The 13,141-nt window shown below is 45.9% G+C and overlaps 2 protein-coding genes and 1 long non-coding RNA gene across 3 annotated transcripts; all 3 read right to left on the bottom strand.

The window, feature by feature from the left end:
- Window positions 1-4,667: 4,667 nt before the first annotated feature.
- On the bottom strand, window positions 4,668-5,126 carry LOC124661294. Its single transcript, XM_047199160.1, has one exon. The coding sequence runs from the start codon at window positions 5,109-5,111 to the stop codon at window positions 4,857-4,859; it is 255 nt and encodes an 84-aa protein (XP_047055116.1). The 5' UTR covers window positions 5,112-5,126; the 3' UTR covers window positions 4,668-4,856.
- Window positions 5,127-5,660: 534 nt separating this feature from the next.
- On the bottom strand, window positions 5,661-7,674 carry LOC124663922. The gene is made up of 2 exons (XM_047201552.1): window positions 6,510-7,674; window positions 5,661-6,265 (listed from the first exon to the last, which is right to left on the bottom strand). The coding sequence occupies exons 1-2, from the start codon at window positions 7,672-7,674 to the stop codon at window positions 5,850-5,852; spliced, it is 1,581 nt and encodes a 526-aa protein (XP_047057508.1). The 3' UTR covers window positions 5,661-5,849.
- A 248-nt stretch (window positions 7,675-7,922) lies between these two features.
- LOC124666894 lies at window positions 7,923-9,712 on the bottom strand. The gene is made up of 3 exons (XR_006991076.1): window positions 9,574-9,712; window positions 8,296-8,331; window positions 7,923-8,185 (listed from the first exon to the last, which is right to left on the bottom strand). It is a non-coding gene; the product is annotated as an uncharacterized LOC124666894 (long non-coding RNA).
- Between the last annotated feature and the right edge of the window lie 3,429 nt (window positions 9,713-13,141).

Here is a 13,141-nt window from a genome sequence, read left to right as displayed (position 1 = left end):
TAAAATGTCGCGGAAGGTTCTATGGAAGGTTCTAGAAGGTTCTAGAAAAGTCCGGAAGAAACCACCAAGGAAGGTGGAGTCCACAAGGGACTCCACCTCCATGGCCGGCCAGCCCTAGTGGGGGTGGAGTCCCAAGTGGACTCCACCATAGGGGGCCGGCCACCCCCCACATGGGAGGTGGGAATCCCACCTTTGGGTGGGAGTCCTAGTTGGGCTAGGTTTCCCCTCCTATGGAAGGTTTTGGTTTCGGGTCTTATTCGAAGACTTGGACACCAACACTTGGGATCCACCTATATAATGAGGGGCCAAGGGAGGGGCCGGCCACCCTAAGACCACAAGCTGGCCGCCCCCCATAGAGTGGCCGGCCACCCCTCCCAAACCCTAGCTTTGCTCCTCCACTCCATATTGCCCGCATAGCTTAGCGAAGCTCCGCCGGACTTCTACACCGCCACCGACACCACGCCGTCGTGCTGTCGGATTCAAGAGGAGCTACTACTTCCGCTGCCCGCCGGAACGGGGAGGTGGACGTCGTCTTCATCAACAACCGAACGTGTGACCGAGTACGGAGGTGCTGCCCGTTCGTGGCGCCGGAACCGATCGTGATCAAGATCTTCTACGCGCTTTTGCAAGCGGCAAGTGATCGTCTACCGCAGCAACAAGAGCCTCATCTTGTAGGCTTTGGAATCTCTTCAAGGGTGAGACTCGATACCCCCTCGTTGCTACCGTCTTCTAGATTGCATCTTGGCTTGGATTGCGTGTTCGCGGTAGGAAAATTTTTGTTTTCTATGCAACGTTATCCTACAGAAACATGTGCATTGTGATGATCCGGTAGTCCAAGCTAATTAGGACAAGGTGCGGGCACTATTAGTACACTATGCATGAGGCTTGCAACTTGTAAGATATAATTTACATGATACATATGCTTTATTACTACCGTTGACAAAATTGTTTCATGTTTTCAAAATCAAAGCTCTAGCACAAATATAGCAATCGATGCTTTTCCTCTATGGAGGACCATTCTTTTACTTTCAATGTTGAGTCGGTTCACCTATTTCTCTCCACCTCAAGAAGCAAACACTTGTGTGAACTGTGCATTGATTCCTACATACTTGCTTATTGCACTTATTATATTACTCTATGTTGACAATATCCATGAGATATACATGTTACAAGTTGAAAGCAACCGCTGAAACTTAATCTTCTTTTGTGTTGCTTCAATGCCTTTACTTTGAATTATTGCTTTATGAGTTAACTCTTATGCAAGACTTATTGATGCTTGTCTTGAAGTGCTATTCATGAAAAGTCTTTGCTTTATGATTCACTTGTTTACTCATGTCATATACATTGTTTTGATCGCTGCATTCACTACATATGCTTTACAAATAGTACGATCAAGATTATGATGGCATGTCACTCCAGTAAATTATCTTTGTTATCGTTTTACCCGCTCGGGACGAGCAGAACTAAGCTTGGGGATGCTGATACGTCTCCGACGTATCGATAATTTCTTATGTTCCATGCCACATTATTGATGTTATCTACATGTTTTATGCACACTTTATGTCATATTCGTGCATTTTCTCGGAACTAACCTATTAACAAGATGCCGAAGTGCCGCTTCCTGTTTTCTGCTGTTTTTGGTTTCGTAAATCCTAGTAACGAAATATTCTCTGAATCGGACGAAATCAACGCCCGAGTTCCTATTTTTCCCGAACCATCCGTAACACCCGAGACCGAGAGCCGCCGAGAGGGAGCCCCGGGGGCCCCACACCACACTCGGCGCGGCCGGAGGGGCCGCGCCGCCCTATGGTGTGGGCCCCCCGTAAGCCCTCCCGCGCCGCCTCTTCGCCTATATAAAGCCTCCGTCGCGAAAACCCCGAGACGTTCGACGAAACCCACGTAAACCTTCCGGAGCCGCCGCCATCGCGAAGCCAAGATCCGGGGGACAGAGTCTCCGTTCCCGCACGCCGCCGGAACGGGGAAGTGCCCCGGAAGGCTTCTCCATCGACACCGCTGCCATCTTCACCGCCATCTTCATCACCGCTGCTGCTCCCATGAGGAGGGAGTAGTTCTCCATCGAGGCTCGGGGCTGTACCGGTAGCTATGTGGTTCATCTCTCTCCTATGTACTTCAATACAATAATCTCATGAGCTGCCTTACATGATTGAGATTCATATGATGATGCTTGTAATCTAGATGTCATTATGCTAGTCAAGTGAATTTTACTTATGTGATCTCCGGAGACTCCTTGTCCCACGTGTGTAAAGGTGACAGAGTGTGTGCACCGTGTGGGTCTCTTAGGCTATATTTCACGGAATACTTATTCACTCGTTGAATGGCATAGTGAGGTGCTTATTTATATCTCTTTATGATTGCAATGTATTTGTATCATAATTTATCTATGTGCTACTCTAGCAATGTTATTAAAGTAGTTCTATTCCTCCCGCACGATGTAATGGTGACAAGTGTGTGCATCCGTGTTAGTACTTGGTTTATGCTATGATCATGATCTCTTGTAGATTATGAAGTTAACTATTGCTATGATAGTATTGATGTGATCTATTCCTCCTACATATGCATGAAGGTGACAAGTGTGCATGCTATGTTAGTACTTGGTTTAGTCTTTTGATCTATCTTACACTATAAGGTTACTAAAATATGAACATTAATTGTGGAGCTTGTTAACTCCGGCATTGAGGGTTCGTGTAATCCTACGCAATGTGTTCATCATCCAACAAAAGTGTAGAGTATGCATTTATCTATTCTCGTTATGTGATCAATGTTGAGAGTGTCCACTAGTGAAAGTCTAATCCCTAGGCCTTGTTCCTAAATACCGCTGCGTTACTACTGCTTGTTTATCGTTTTACCGTGTTACTACCGCTGCAATACTACCACCATCAACTACACGCCAGCAAGTTATTTTCTGGCACCGTTGCTACTGCTCATACTTATTCATACCACCTGTATTTCACTATCTCTTCGCCGAACTAGTGCACCTATTAGGTGTGTTGGGGACACAAGAGACTTCTTGCTTTGTGGTTGCAGGGTTGCATGAGAGGGATATCTTTGACCTCTTCCTCCCTGAGTTCGATAAACCTTGGGTGATCCACTTAAGGGAAAACTAGCTGCTGTTCTACAAACCTCTGCTCTTGGAGGCCCAACACTGTCTACAGGAAAGGAGGGGGAACGTAGACATCAAGCTATTTTCTGGCGCCGTTGCCGGGGACCAGAAAGCTACACAACAGGGATTTCCTCCCTCGTCAACCACGCGCCAGTCCTGGACAGCATCACCTGGCGAGGAGTGCAAGAATCCGGGTAAGGAGAAGCAAGGTTCTGACATGGTTGTCATAACCTTCCAAGGACAAGGCAAAGGCAGACATCACAGACCCGGAGCCGGAAGCGGCCAGGACCAGCAACACAGTGACGAGGTCACGCCGGCAGCACCCCGTCCTCCGACTACATATGAAGAGTAGAGGGACATGCCATATCTAGATCGTTTTAGATGCCAATGGCAAGTCCGCACATACCGATGTAATTGGAGATTCCTCAATGACCTGAACGCGGATCCAGAGGTTGGATACAAGCGCGCTAGATATAACAGGTCACGAGGGAAAGAAGAAAAGCAGAAAGAAGAATCCAAGGAATCAAATGACATGGAACAGGATGACCCCAAGCCTGATCTAAAACCCGATGATGGGGCCAAATCCAAAAAAAAAAAACCTTTGAGAAGAAGAGCTCCGGCATCTTCCACACTTTCCTTGGAGCTTGACAGCAAAGGCAAAGAGAACCGCTCTTCACACTCTTAATGCTATTGTCCAAAAAGTTCCTCAATACGTCTTGTGGTCTGAAAAACAATTCACGTGGGACCAATCTGACCATCCTCAGTTGGGTTTGCCTGGATGCAATGCCATGGTCGTGAATTAGTTGATACACGGATACGAGTTCACCGAATTCCTCCTAAATGGTGGAAGTGGCCTCAATATCATGTACATTGAGACTATGGAAAAGATGAACTTCCAGCTGAAACACAAACACCACCGTATTCCATGGCATGGTTCCGAGTAGAAAGACAAATTTGCGCATCATCACACTTCCAGTGGCCTTCAACGATGTAAACAATTACCGCCGAGAGTGAAACACCTTTGAAGTTGTGTCATTCAAGAGCTCATACTATGTATTTTTTGGCAAACATATCTATCACAAGTTCCATGCGAAATCATGCTACATCTACAACAAGCTGAAGATGTTAGGACCCAACGGTACCATTACTATCCATGGCAGTTCAGAAAGGCTCATCAATGTGAAAAGGGTGAAGCCACCTTTGCTGAGTATGTTCTCTTCGGAGAAGAACTGCAGGACATAAGGAGCAAGACGGATCCGTTCGAGATGCCTCCAAGTAAGGATCCAATTTCCTCCTCCGTCCCAACCTTCAAAGATGCAGATGCTACAAAGACAGTGGATCTTGTCGATGGAGACTCCTCCAAGACGGCAATCATTGGATCAAACCTCGATCCTAAATAGGAAAACGCGCTCTTCGATCATCAGTTAGAACCCTAGGACACTAGAATCATGTGAACGGCCTCACGTGCAGCTAGAAAAGATGCGGAAAGCAGGTTCAAGGTCAGATTCCGGAATTTCGGTAGCGACGTAGGAAACCATTCAAGTCGTTGCTATCAAATCCACACGATCGTATATATACACAAATCCACACGATCATACACACAAGCTCCGAGACCAACTTACACACATACTATATTAGTGCAAAATAAGTTCAAGCAACCGGACAGACGCCGCCTGGTGAGCATCTAAGATTTGCTCACACTAGTAGATACAGTATGACAATACGGCGCTTGGGTTCAGAAATAGGGGAAGCGCGCCATCATGAGCGGCGACGGGCCGGACTCCTTGCAGAGGGAGTCGAGCTTCCAGCCGGGCAGGGAGACGACGCCCTGGTTCTCCTTGCGGCGGCCGGCAGCCACCTGGGAAGGTGATCCTGGGCTGATAGGCTCCTTGCTCGCCGCCTTCACCGCGTCGACGGCGCCGCCGCCCGCTGCCGGCCTAGGTGCCGGGACGATGGTGATCTCCGGCGTCCGAGCGCTGCTCCCTTCCATGTCCTGCTCCCTGTGATGTACCGAAAGCTGGAGGATTTTTTCTTGCGTGCGTTGGTGGCGATGCTACTGTGCGATCTGCCTGCCTTTTAACGTCATCTTTATAGACAGATAGCGTTGGCCGTTGGGTTTGCTTGTCTTATTTAATGTTGGGAACGGATAAGATCAAGGCAACGTGTATCATGTACTCCTTATGATATTTGAAGGATTCAACATTAAATTATTGGTGGATATTGATGAGTTGATAATGAACCTCGACAAAGACACATGGCTACTCTTCTGTCGTTGGTTTACCTTATCCTCTTTCTACGGAGTATTTCAATCTTCTATAATTTGTTTTCATGAATATACTCATAGTAATTCAAAATGATGGTGAAGGAGCAGCAGTTGCTAACAAAACATATTTCCTATGATTGCTCACAAAAATTAAATGTCTACCAAATTCTCAAATCCATAGTCCATGGTGGATATTGTATATTCGGAAGCTACGATCAATATCAAATCGCAGAAGCATGAACAGAACATCTTTTCAGAGAAAAAATGGCCACATAATTTTCAGAATCATCATTCATACTCCAGGTTGATATGTTTAAGCCTAAATATGAGTAACGGATATGGTTCACCTTGATATAAATCTAGAACCTAGTCTATGGAGGATTGAACTACATAAAGATCAGAAGACATACAGTGAGCACTTGTACAACAAAACCAGCAAACTGTCAGACTTCAGACTGAAAACTGTCATAAATTGAAAAGATTATCGTTAGTGCCAAAGATGGATCCACCAAACTGCCTGGTGTTCAGGTCTCCACCATCCAAGGCTGATGGGAACCTGTCCAGCCACTGGGTGAAGTTTGGGCTATCCGAATCCTCGACCCACGGCGAGGTCATGTCGATATGGTCCAGAGCGATCGGATCCCCGTCCACTTTCTTCTTCGTAGCCATTCTGGACTCGGAGTGGAGCGTGAGATTGTAGTGCACATACGCTTGGTCGGCCAATGCCTCCTTGTCTAACTTGTTGCGTTTTTCGCAGTGGCTCTGAAGGATGATGCTCCAGTCCCTTTGGAAGGTCAGGGTGCTGCAGACCTGACTCGCTATTCTGACAGCAACGTGTTGTAATGCTGGCGCTGAATCACCGTATTGCTCCCACCAAATACCTGAGCAAAAATGTAACTAGAATCAACCAGAAATTTTGGCAAAAGAAACAACACACCCAGTGAAAGAAAAAAAATAACAGAGCCATTGTGCACAGAAGATAAGCTGACTTTGCAACACTTCAATTAAGATCATTAAATTGAAAGTGTCAATGCGCTGATGTTAATGTAGCTAGGGCTTAAGGCCTCAAAATGCAGAGCCACTCCGCCAATATTTGAAGTGCAAAATTTAGCACAAGGGAGAAACCTGGGGAGGTGTTGTTGCGGGCCTCTTTAGCAATGTTAGAGGCAAACATTCCTTGTGTCTTGCTGAAAGCATGCAGTTCCAGAGTGATACCATGCCTTTGGTCTGGGGCTGTAAGCACTTTATCCAGGACATTGTAGAACTCCTCTTTGATAGTAGATAAAAATTTGATGTCTGGATTATACTGGATGCTTGGGTTCAGGAAAGCAGCTGCTGAATGAAGAGGCGAATGCAGCTCTACTTGCCATTTTTGCTCCACAATATCCAGAAATGACTTGCATTTGCCTTCATCCATTATATAGTATGTTCTAATTGAGTCCATCACCTTTGTCATAGACTCATATATATAACCAATAGCTGCCTTGCCTCCTGAGACATCCCTCATGACTCTCAACAGAGGTTCTGAAACAGCCGCTATCTCTTCAACTGCTCGCCATAACTCATCATCATTGAGGATCTCAACGCAGGAAATACTTAGGGATCTATTTGCATATGAAGAAGATACATATTCAGGGCTGTGAAACATTTGCTTCAGCTTTGATCTGTGCCTCAGCAGTGATTGCAGAGTGAGGAAGTCTGAAACAGACTTTGTAATCCCAGAGCAAACAAGCTCCTGCCCTTCCATGCACTTCCTCATAAGATCAAGAACCCAATTGTTGTTGTAGACAAATCTTGTGATTGTTTGTGCTTGACAGATGCATTGGTTAACCCAATCAATCTTGGAGAATTCATCCAACATTGAGTTTACACAAAAAGAAGCGCAGGGAGACCAAAATATGGTGTTGTAGTTCTGCATGATGAGCTTATCTATATTGCCGTAGTTTATATTCCTATCACTGATAATCTGAACAACATTGCCTGGACCAACTTCCTGAATCACTTCATCAAAGAGATCGTACAACCCTCTGTGATTTTTGATGTGTGGAGAGGCATCTACTGTTTTGAGGAAGAACGTCCCTAGCGGAGACGACACAGAGAAGTTGATCAGGGCTTTCAGTTTGTTGTCAGTCCACGAATCAGCTAATATAGTACAGCCTGTAGTCACCCAATCCTTTTCGATCTCCTCCGTTCTCTGCAAAATCTCAGACTTAAGCTTGGGAAGCCACTCTGTCCTCAAGACATCTGCTGAAGGCCCTCGGAATCCCTGTCCAACAAGTGTGTCCAGCATATGCTTGCATGAAATGGAATCTGCGATACTATAGTCCAACTTATTCTCGAAAAAGAACTCGGCTATGCACCGTTCTGCTTCCAACCCTGGAGCCTGACGCGGCTTGATTGCAGCACCAGATAATCTCGGCACCAGAGCAGGCACTTCAAGACCAAGGAGCTGAGTAGGCTCAACTGCAGGAATAATAGCAGGCGAAGTAGAAGGCCCTGGAGATGAAGGCTGAGACGAAAGCTCCCGTGTTCTTTTGGAAGCACCGACAATTCAGCTACACGTTTCCTCTTGAGTAGCTCGAGCTCCCTCTGTGATTCCTTGGCTTCTATGAGAGCAATCACCTTTGCCCTGACATCATCAGTCACCCTGATGCAAGGGTTGACACCTTTGCTTGGAATTTGAGACAGATGAAACTTGAACCTGCTTATTCCACCATTTATAACCTTGTGGCAGAATCTGCACCTGACCCTGTTCCCATCCAGTTTGTCGCCATACTCCCAGCAGGCATCCTTCTCCCGCACTGAAGCAGTAGATATCGAATAATCACAAAACAGAAATGCAACAAACAGGCAGTGGTCTCATATGAACAACTCGAGTTACCGATAATCCAGTTGAGAGAAGGAACAATACTTTATGGTTATGGAGAAGCCGGCTTCAACTTGATATCTGCAAGAGAATTAAAGATGAATTTACAAAGACCTGCTACTTATGGTGTAATTCAGCAATCTTTGTACTCCCTCTCGGTACAGTTTAACACGCGCACACAGTTTAAGACAAAATTTAATCATTAATTTGGTCAACAAGATATAAATTATATGTCTAAAAAACCATATACTATTAGATTCGTATTCAAAAAAAGGTTTCTAATGATATAATTTTTGTGACATATAATTCATATTTTATTGACCAAAATAATGGTCAAAGTAGTTTCTTAAACTACATGCACGCCTGTTAAACTGATCTGGATGAAGTACTCTTCTTGTTGATGTAATTACTCTTGTTTTCTTGCATCAACTTTAATAAAGAAGGTTATGTGCATCACATTGATATAGAGGTCAGGAGTTCTAACCTCCTGTTCGAAAAAAAGGAACTGAATGCACTTGAAGTAAAAGTGCAAAAGCTAAAAGAGGAGTGAAGTAGTCCGTTCGACCTCTGGAACCAGCACATCTCAGTGTGTTATGAAGTATAAACTTATAATTACATATTCATTCATTAAACAACTTCCGAGAATGAAGCGCGAGCTTGGTGGCTAGCGCTCTCGGTGGTGAGCTTGCCCACCTAGGTTCAAGTCGTAGCCTCGCAGGTGAAGCGTTCTGACTAAGCTAGATGATATCTTTTTTTGGAAATGGAGGTGATATCTTTATTGTGCATGAAAAAATTGCTTGAGAGGTTTCAATCTACCTAAGAGCATATAGCCAAGAGAGGGATCCTTCCCCCATTTGCCAGCATTACTCATTAAGCAGCTTCTCACGAGGATTCTCTCAAAGTTTCGTGTGAACATTAGGGTGAGCCACTGGTTTTGTGCAACATTGGAGCATTTAACAAGATACTACTAATTGAATCCAGCCAATTTAAGAAATGAGGCTCCGGTAATGCCCCCAGTTCTGCGGCCTGAAGGTGCTCTGGCATTTCATCATGCAGAGAGTATCAGCAGCACAAATGGAAACAAAGCCGATTTCTTTGATTCGTTTCCTTGGAAAAACCAAACTTCCAGAAACTATTCGGTTCCCCAGTCACGATTAGAGCGTCAAACGGCTACACTAAAACTAGAGACCGGGTCGGCGAAACAATCGCTCCGATTAAGCGAGGGATGATCTACTTTGCGGAGCGAAGCCAGATCCGACAAGACAAGGATCCGAGTTCTTCTAGCTGGTGCAGATCGCGGAAGGAGATGGGGGAGCTGCTGACCTGAGTTTCGTGAGGTGATTTAGCTTGTGGTATTTTCTCTTCTCGTCTCCCCGATTTATCGTCTCTTGGTCGGGAGGTGACCGCCGCCGCGTCGCGAGCGGAGCTGCTGTGGAGGAGAAGAACGTCCGAGATGTGTAGACCTGCGGGGTTGGTTGCTGGGCTGCGGTCTGCGGGTACGCGACGCGAGATACCACGATAATAATGGGTCTGAGGGAAACATGAAGATACCACGAGATGGACGGGTCATATCAGGGCTAATTTTTTAAAATAATACTGTACATTTTTTGTATTAAATTTCAGAAATAATACATTTTCTGAAAATTTAATAATACGACGCTGAGGCTGTATTATTTTTTGGAAATTTCCAGAACAAAATTTCTTAAATCACATACTATTTCTGAAATTAAATAAAAAATGCATTAAATAAAAAAATTCTTAAATCACATACTATCTCCTCTCCCGACCCCCTCTCCTCTCCCGACCCCCACCCCAACCCTAACCGCCGCCGCCGTCGATAGCGCCGCCGGGGCAACGACCCACGGGGCGTGGCGGGGGCCCTTCCTCGTCGACGTGGGTGGCGGCGGACGGGATCTCCTCCTCGACGCAAACGGCGTATCGGCCGGCGCGGGTGATGGGCGGCGGCGGCTCTACGCTGCGGACCCCTCTCCTGTAGGCTCTCCCCCGTAGCACACCGGCAAGGGCTGGTGGTGGGCGGCGGCCAGGCCCATGGCCTGCACCATCCCCCCCCCCCATCTCTCGCCGATGAGTGGAGGCGATCTAGGGCTTCTTCCGCGACACGAGGTCGCCCAGGGCAGTGCTTGTGACGTAAAGCACACGTCCGTTGGGAACCCCAAGAGGAAGGTATGATGAGTACAGCAGCGAGTTTTCCCTCAGTAAGAAACCAAGGTTATATCGAACTAGTAGGAGATGAAGATCACGTGAAGGTTGTTGGTGAAGGAGTGTAGTGCGGCGCAACACCAGGGATTCCGGTGCCAACGTGGAACCTGCACAACACAATCAAACTACTTTGTCCCAACTTAACAGTGAGGTTGTCAATCTCACCGGCTTGCTGAAAACAAAGGATTAAACGTATGGTGTGGAAAATGATGTTTGCTTGCAGAAAACAAAAGAGAACAATGATTGCAGTAGGTTGTATTTCAGATGTAAAAGAATGGACCGGGGTCCACAACTCACTAGTGGTGTCTCTCCAATAAGATAAATAACATGTTGGGTAAACAAATTACAGTTGGGCAATTGACAAATAGAGAGGGCATAACAATGCACATACATATCATGATGACTACTATGAGATTTACTTAGGGCATTACGACAAAGAACATAGACCGTCATCCAGCATGCATCTATGCCTAAAAAGTCCTGATACGTCTCAAACGTATCTATAATTTATTATGTTCCATGCTACTTTATTGATGATACTCACATGTTTTATACACACTTTATGTCATATTTATACATTTTCCGGCACTAACCTATTGACAAGATGCCGAAGAGCCAGTTGTTGTTTTCTGCTGTTTTGGTTTCAGAAATCATACAAAGGAAATATTCTCGGAATTGGACGAAATCAATGCCTAGGGGCTTATTTTTCCACGAAGCTTCCAGAAGACCGAAGGAGATACGAAGTGGGGCGACGAGGCGCCGCCACACTACGGCCGCGCGGCCCAGGGGGGGCCCGCGCCGCCCTAGCGTGTCGGGCCCCCGTCAGCCCCCCTTCTCTGCCCTTCCGCCTATAAAAAGTCTTCGTCGCGAATACCCCAGTACCGAGATACACGATACGGAAAACCTTCCAGAGACGCCGCCGCCAATCCCATATCGGGGGATTCAGGAGATCGCCTCCGGCACCCTGCCGGAGAGGGGAATCATCTCCCGGAGGACTCTTCATCGCCATGATTGCCTCCGGATTGATGTGTGAGTAGTTCACCCCTGGACTATGGGTCCATAGCAGTAGCTAGATGGTCGTCTTCTCCTCATTGTGCTATCATTGTTGGATCTTGTAAGCTGCCTAACATGATCAAGATCATCTATTTGTAATGCTACATGTTGCGTTTGTTGGGATCCGATGAATATGGAATACCATGTTATGTTGATTATCAATCTATCATATATGTGTTGTTTATGATCTTGCATGCTCTCCGTTGCTAGTAGAGGCTCTGGCCAAGTTGATACTTGTAACTCCAAGAGGGAGTATTTATGCTCGATAGTGGGTTCATGCCTCCATTAAATGCAGGACGATGATGTAAAGTTCTAAGGTTGTGGATGTGCTGTTGCCATTAGGGATAAAACATCAATGCTTTGTCTAAGGATATTTGTATTGATTACATTACGCACCATACTTAATGCAATTGTCTGTTGTTTGCAACTTAATACTGGAAGGGTGCGGATGCTAACCCGAAGGTGGACTTTTTAGGCATAGATGCATGCTGGATAGCGGTCTATGTACTTTGTCGTAATGACCAATTGAATTTCACACTACTCATCATGATATGTATGTGCATTGTCATGCCCTCCTTATTTGTCAATTTCCCAACTGTAATTTGTTCACCCAACATGCTATTTCTTATCGGAGAGACACCACTAGTGAACTGTGGACCCCGGTCCATTCTTTTACATAGAATACAATCTACTGCAATACTTGTTCTTACTGTTCTTCGCAAACATCATCTTCCACACTATACATCTAATCCTTTGTTACAGCAAGCCGGTGAGATTGACAACCTCACTGTCACGTTGGGGCAAAGTACTTTGATTGTGTTGTGCAGGTTCCACGTTGGCGCCGGAATCCCTGGTGTTGCGCCGCACTACACTCCGCCACCAACGACCTTCACGTGCTTCTTGACTCCTACTGGTTCGATAACCTTGGTTTCTTACTGAGGGAAAACTCGTCGCTGCACGCATCATACCTTCCTCTTGGGGTTCCCAACGGACGTGTGCTTTACGCGTACAAGCATCCACCTTCGGGTTAGCATCCGCACCCCTTCCAGTATTAAGTTGCAAGCAACAGACAATTGCATTAAATACTGTGCGTAATGTAAACAATACAAATATCCTTAGACAAAGCATTGATGTTTTATCCCTAGTGGCAACAACACATCCACAACCTTAGAACTTTCTGTCACTGTCCCGCATTCAATGGAGGCATGAACCCACTATCTAGCATAAATACCCCCTCTTGGAGTTACAAGTATCAACTTGGCCGAGCCTCTACTAGCAACGGAGAGCATGCAAGATCATAAACAACACATATAAGATAGATCTATAATCAACTTGACATAGTATTCCATATTCACCGGATCCCAACAAACACAACATGTAGCATTACAAATAGATGATCTTGATCATGATAGGCAGCTCACAAGATCTAAACATGATGGCATAATAGGAGAAGACAACCATCTAGCTACTGCTATGGACCCGTAGTCCAAGGATGAACTACTCACACATCAGTCCGGATGCGGGCATGGTGATGTAGAGCCCTCCGGTAATGATTCCCCTCTCCGGCAGGGTGCCGGAGGAGATCTTCTGAACCCACCGAGTTAGGGTTGACGGCGGC

The sequence above is a fragment of the Lolium rigidum genome, chromosome 6 (assembly GCF_022539505.1).
Source record: "Lolium rigidum isolate FL_2022 chromosome 6, APGP_CSIRO_Lrig_0.1, whole genome shotgun sequence".
NCBI lineage: Eukaryota > Viridiplantae > Streptophyta > Magnoliopsida > Poales > Poaceae > Lolium > Lolium rigidum.
This window is presented reverse-complemented; position numbering and strand designations above follow the sequence as displayed.

Bases quoted from the DNA above. Each gene is read 5' to 3' on its own strand.
- LOC124661294 (XM_047199160.1), bottom strand. From the start codon at position 5,111: ATGGAAGGGAGCAGCGCTCGGACGCCGGAGATCACCATCGTCCCGGCA.
- LOC124663922 (XM_047201552.1), bottom strand. From the start codon at position 7,674: ATGCTGGACACACTTGTTGGACAGGGATTCCGAGGGCCTTCAGCAGAT. The intron at 6,266-6,509 runs GTTTCTCCCTTG...ATTTTTGCTCAG, and splicing joins CCGCAACAACACCTCCCCAG to GTATTTGGTGGGAGCAATAC.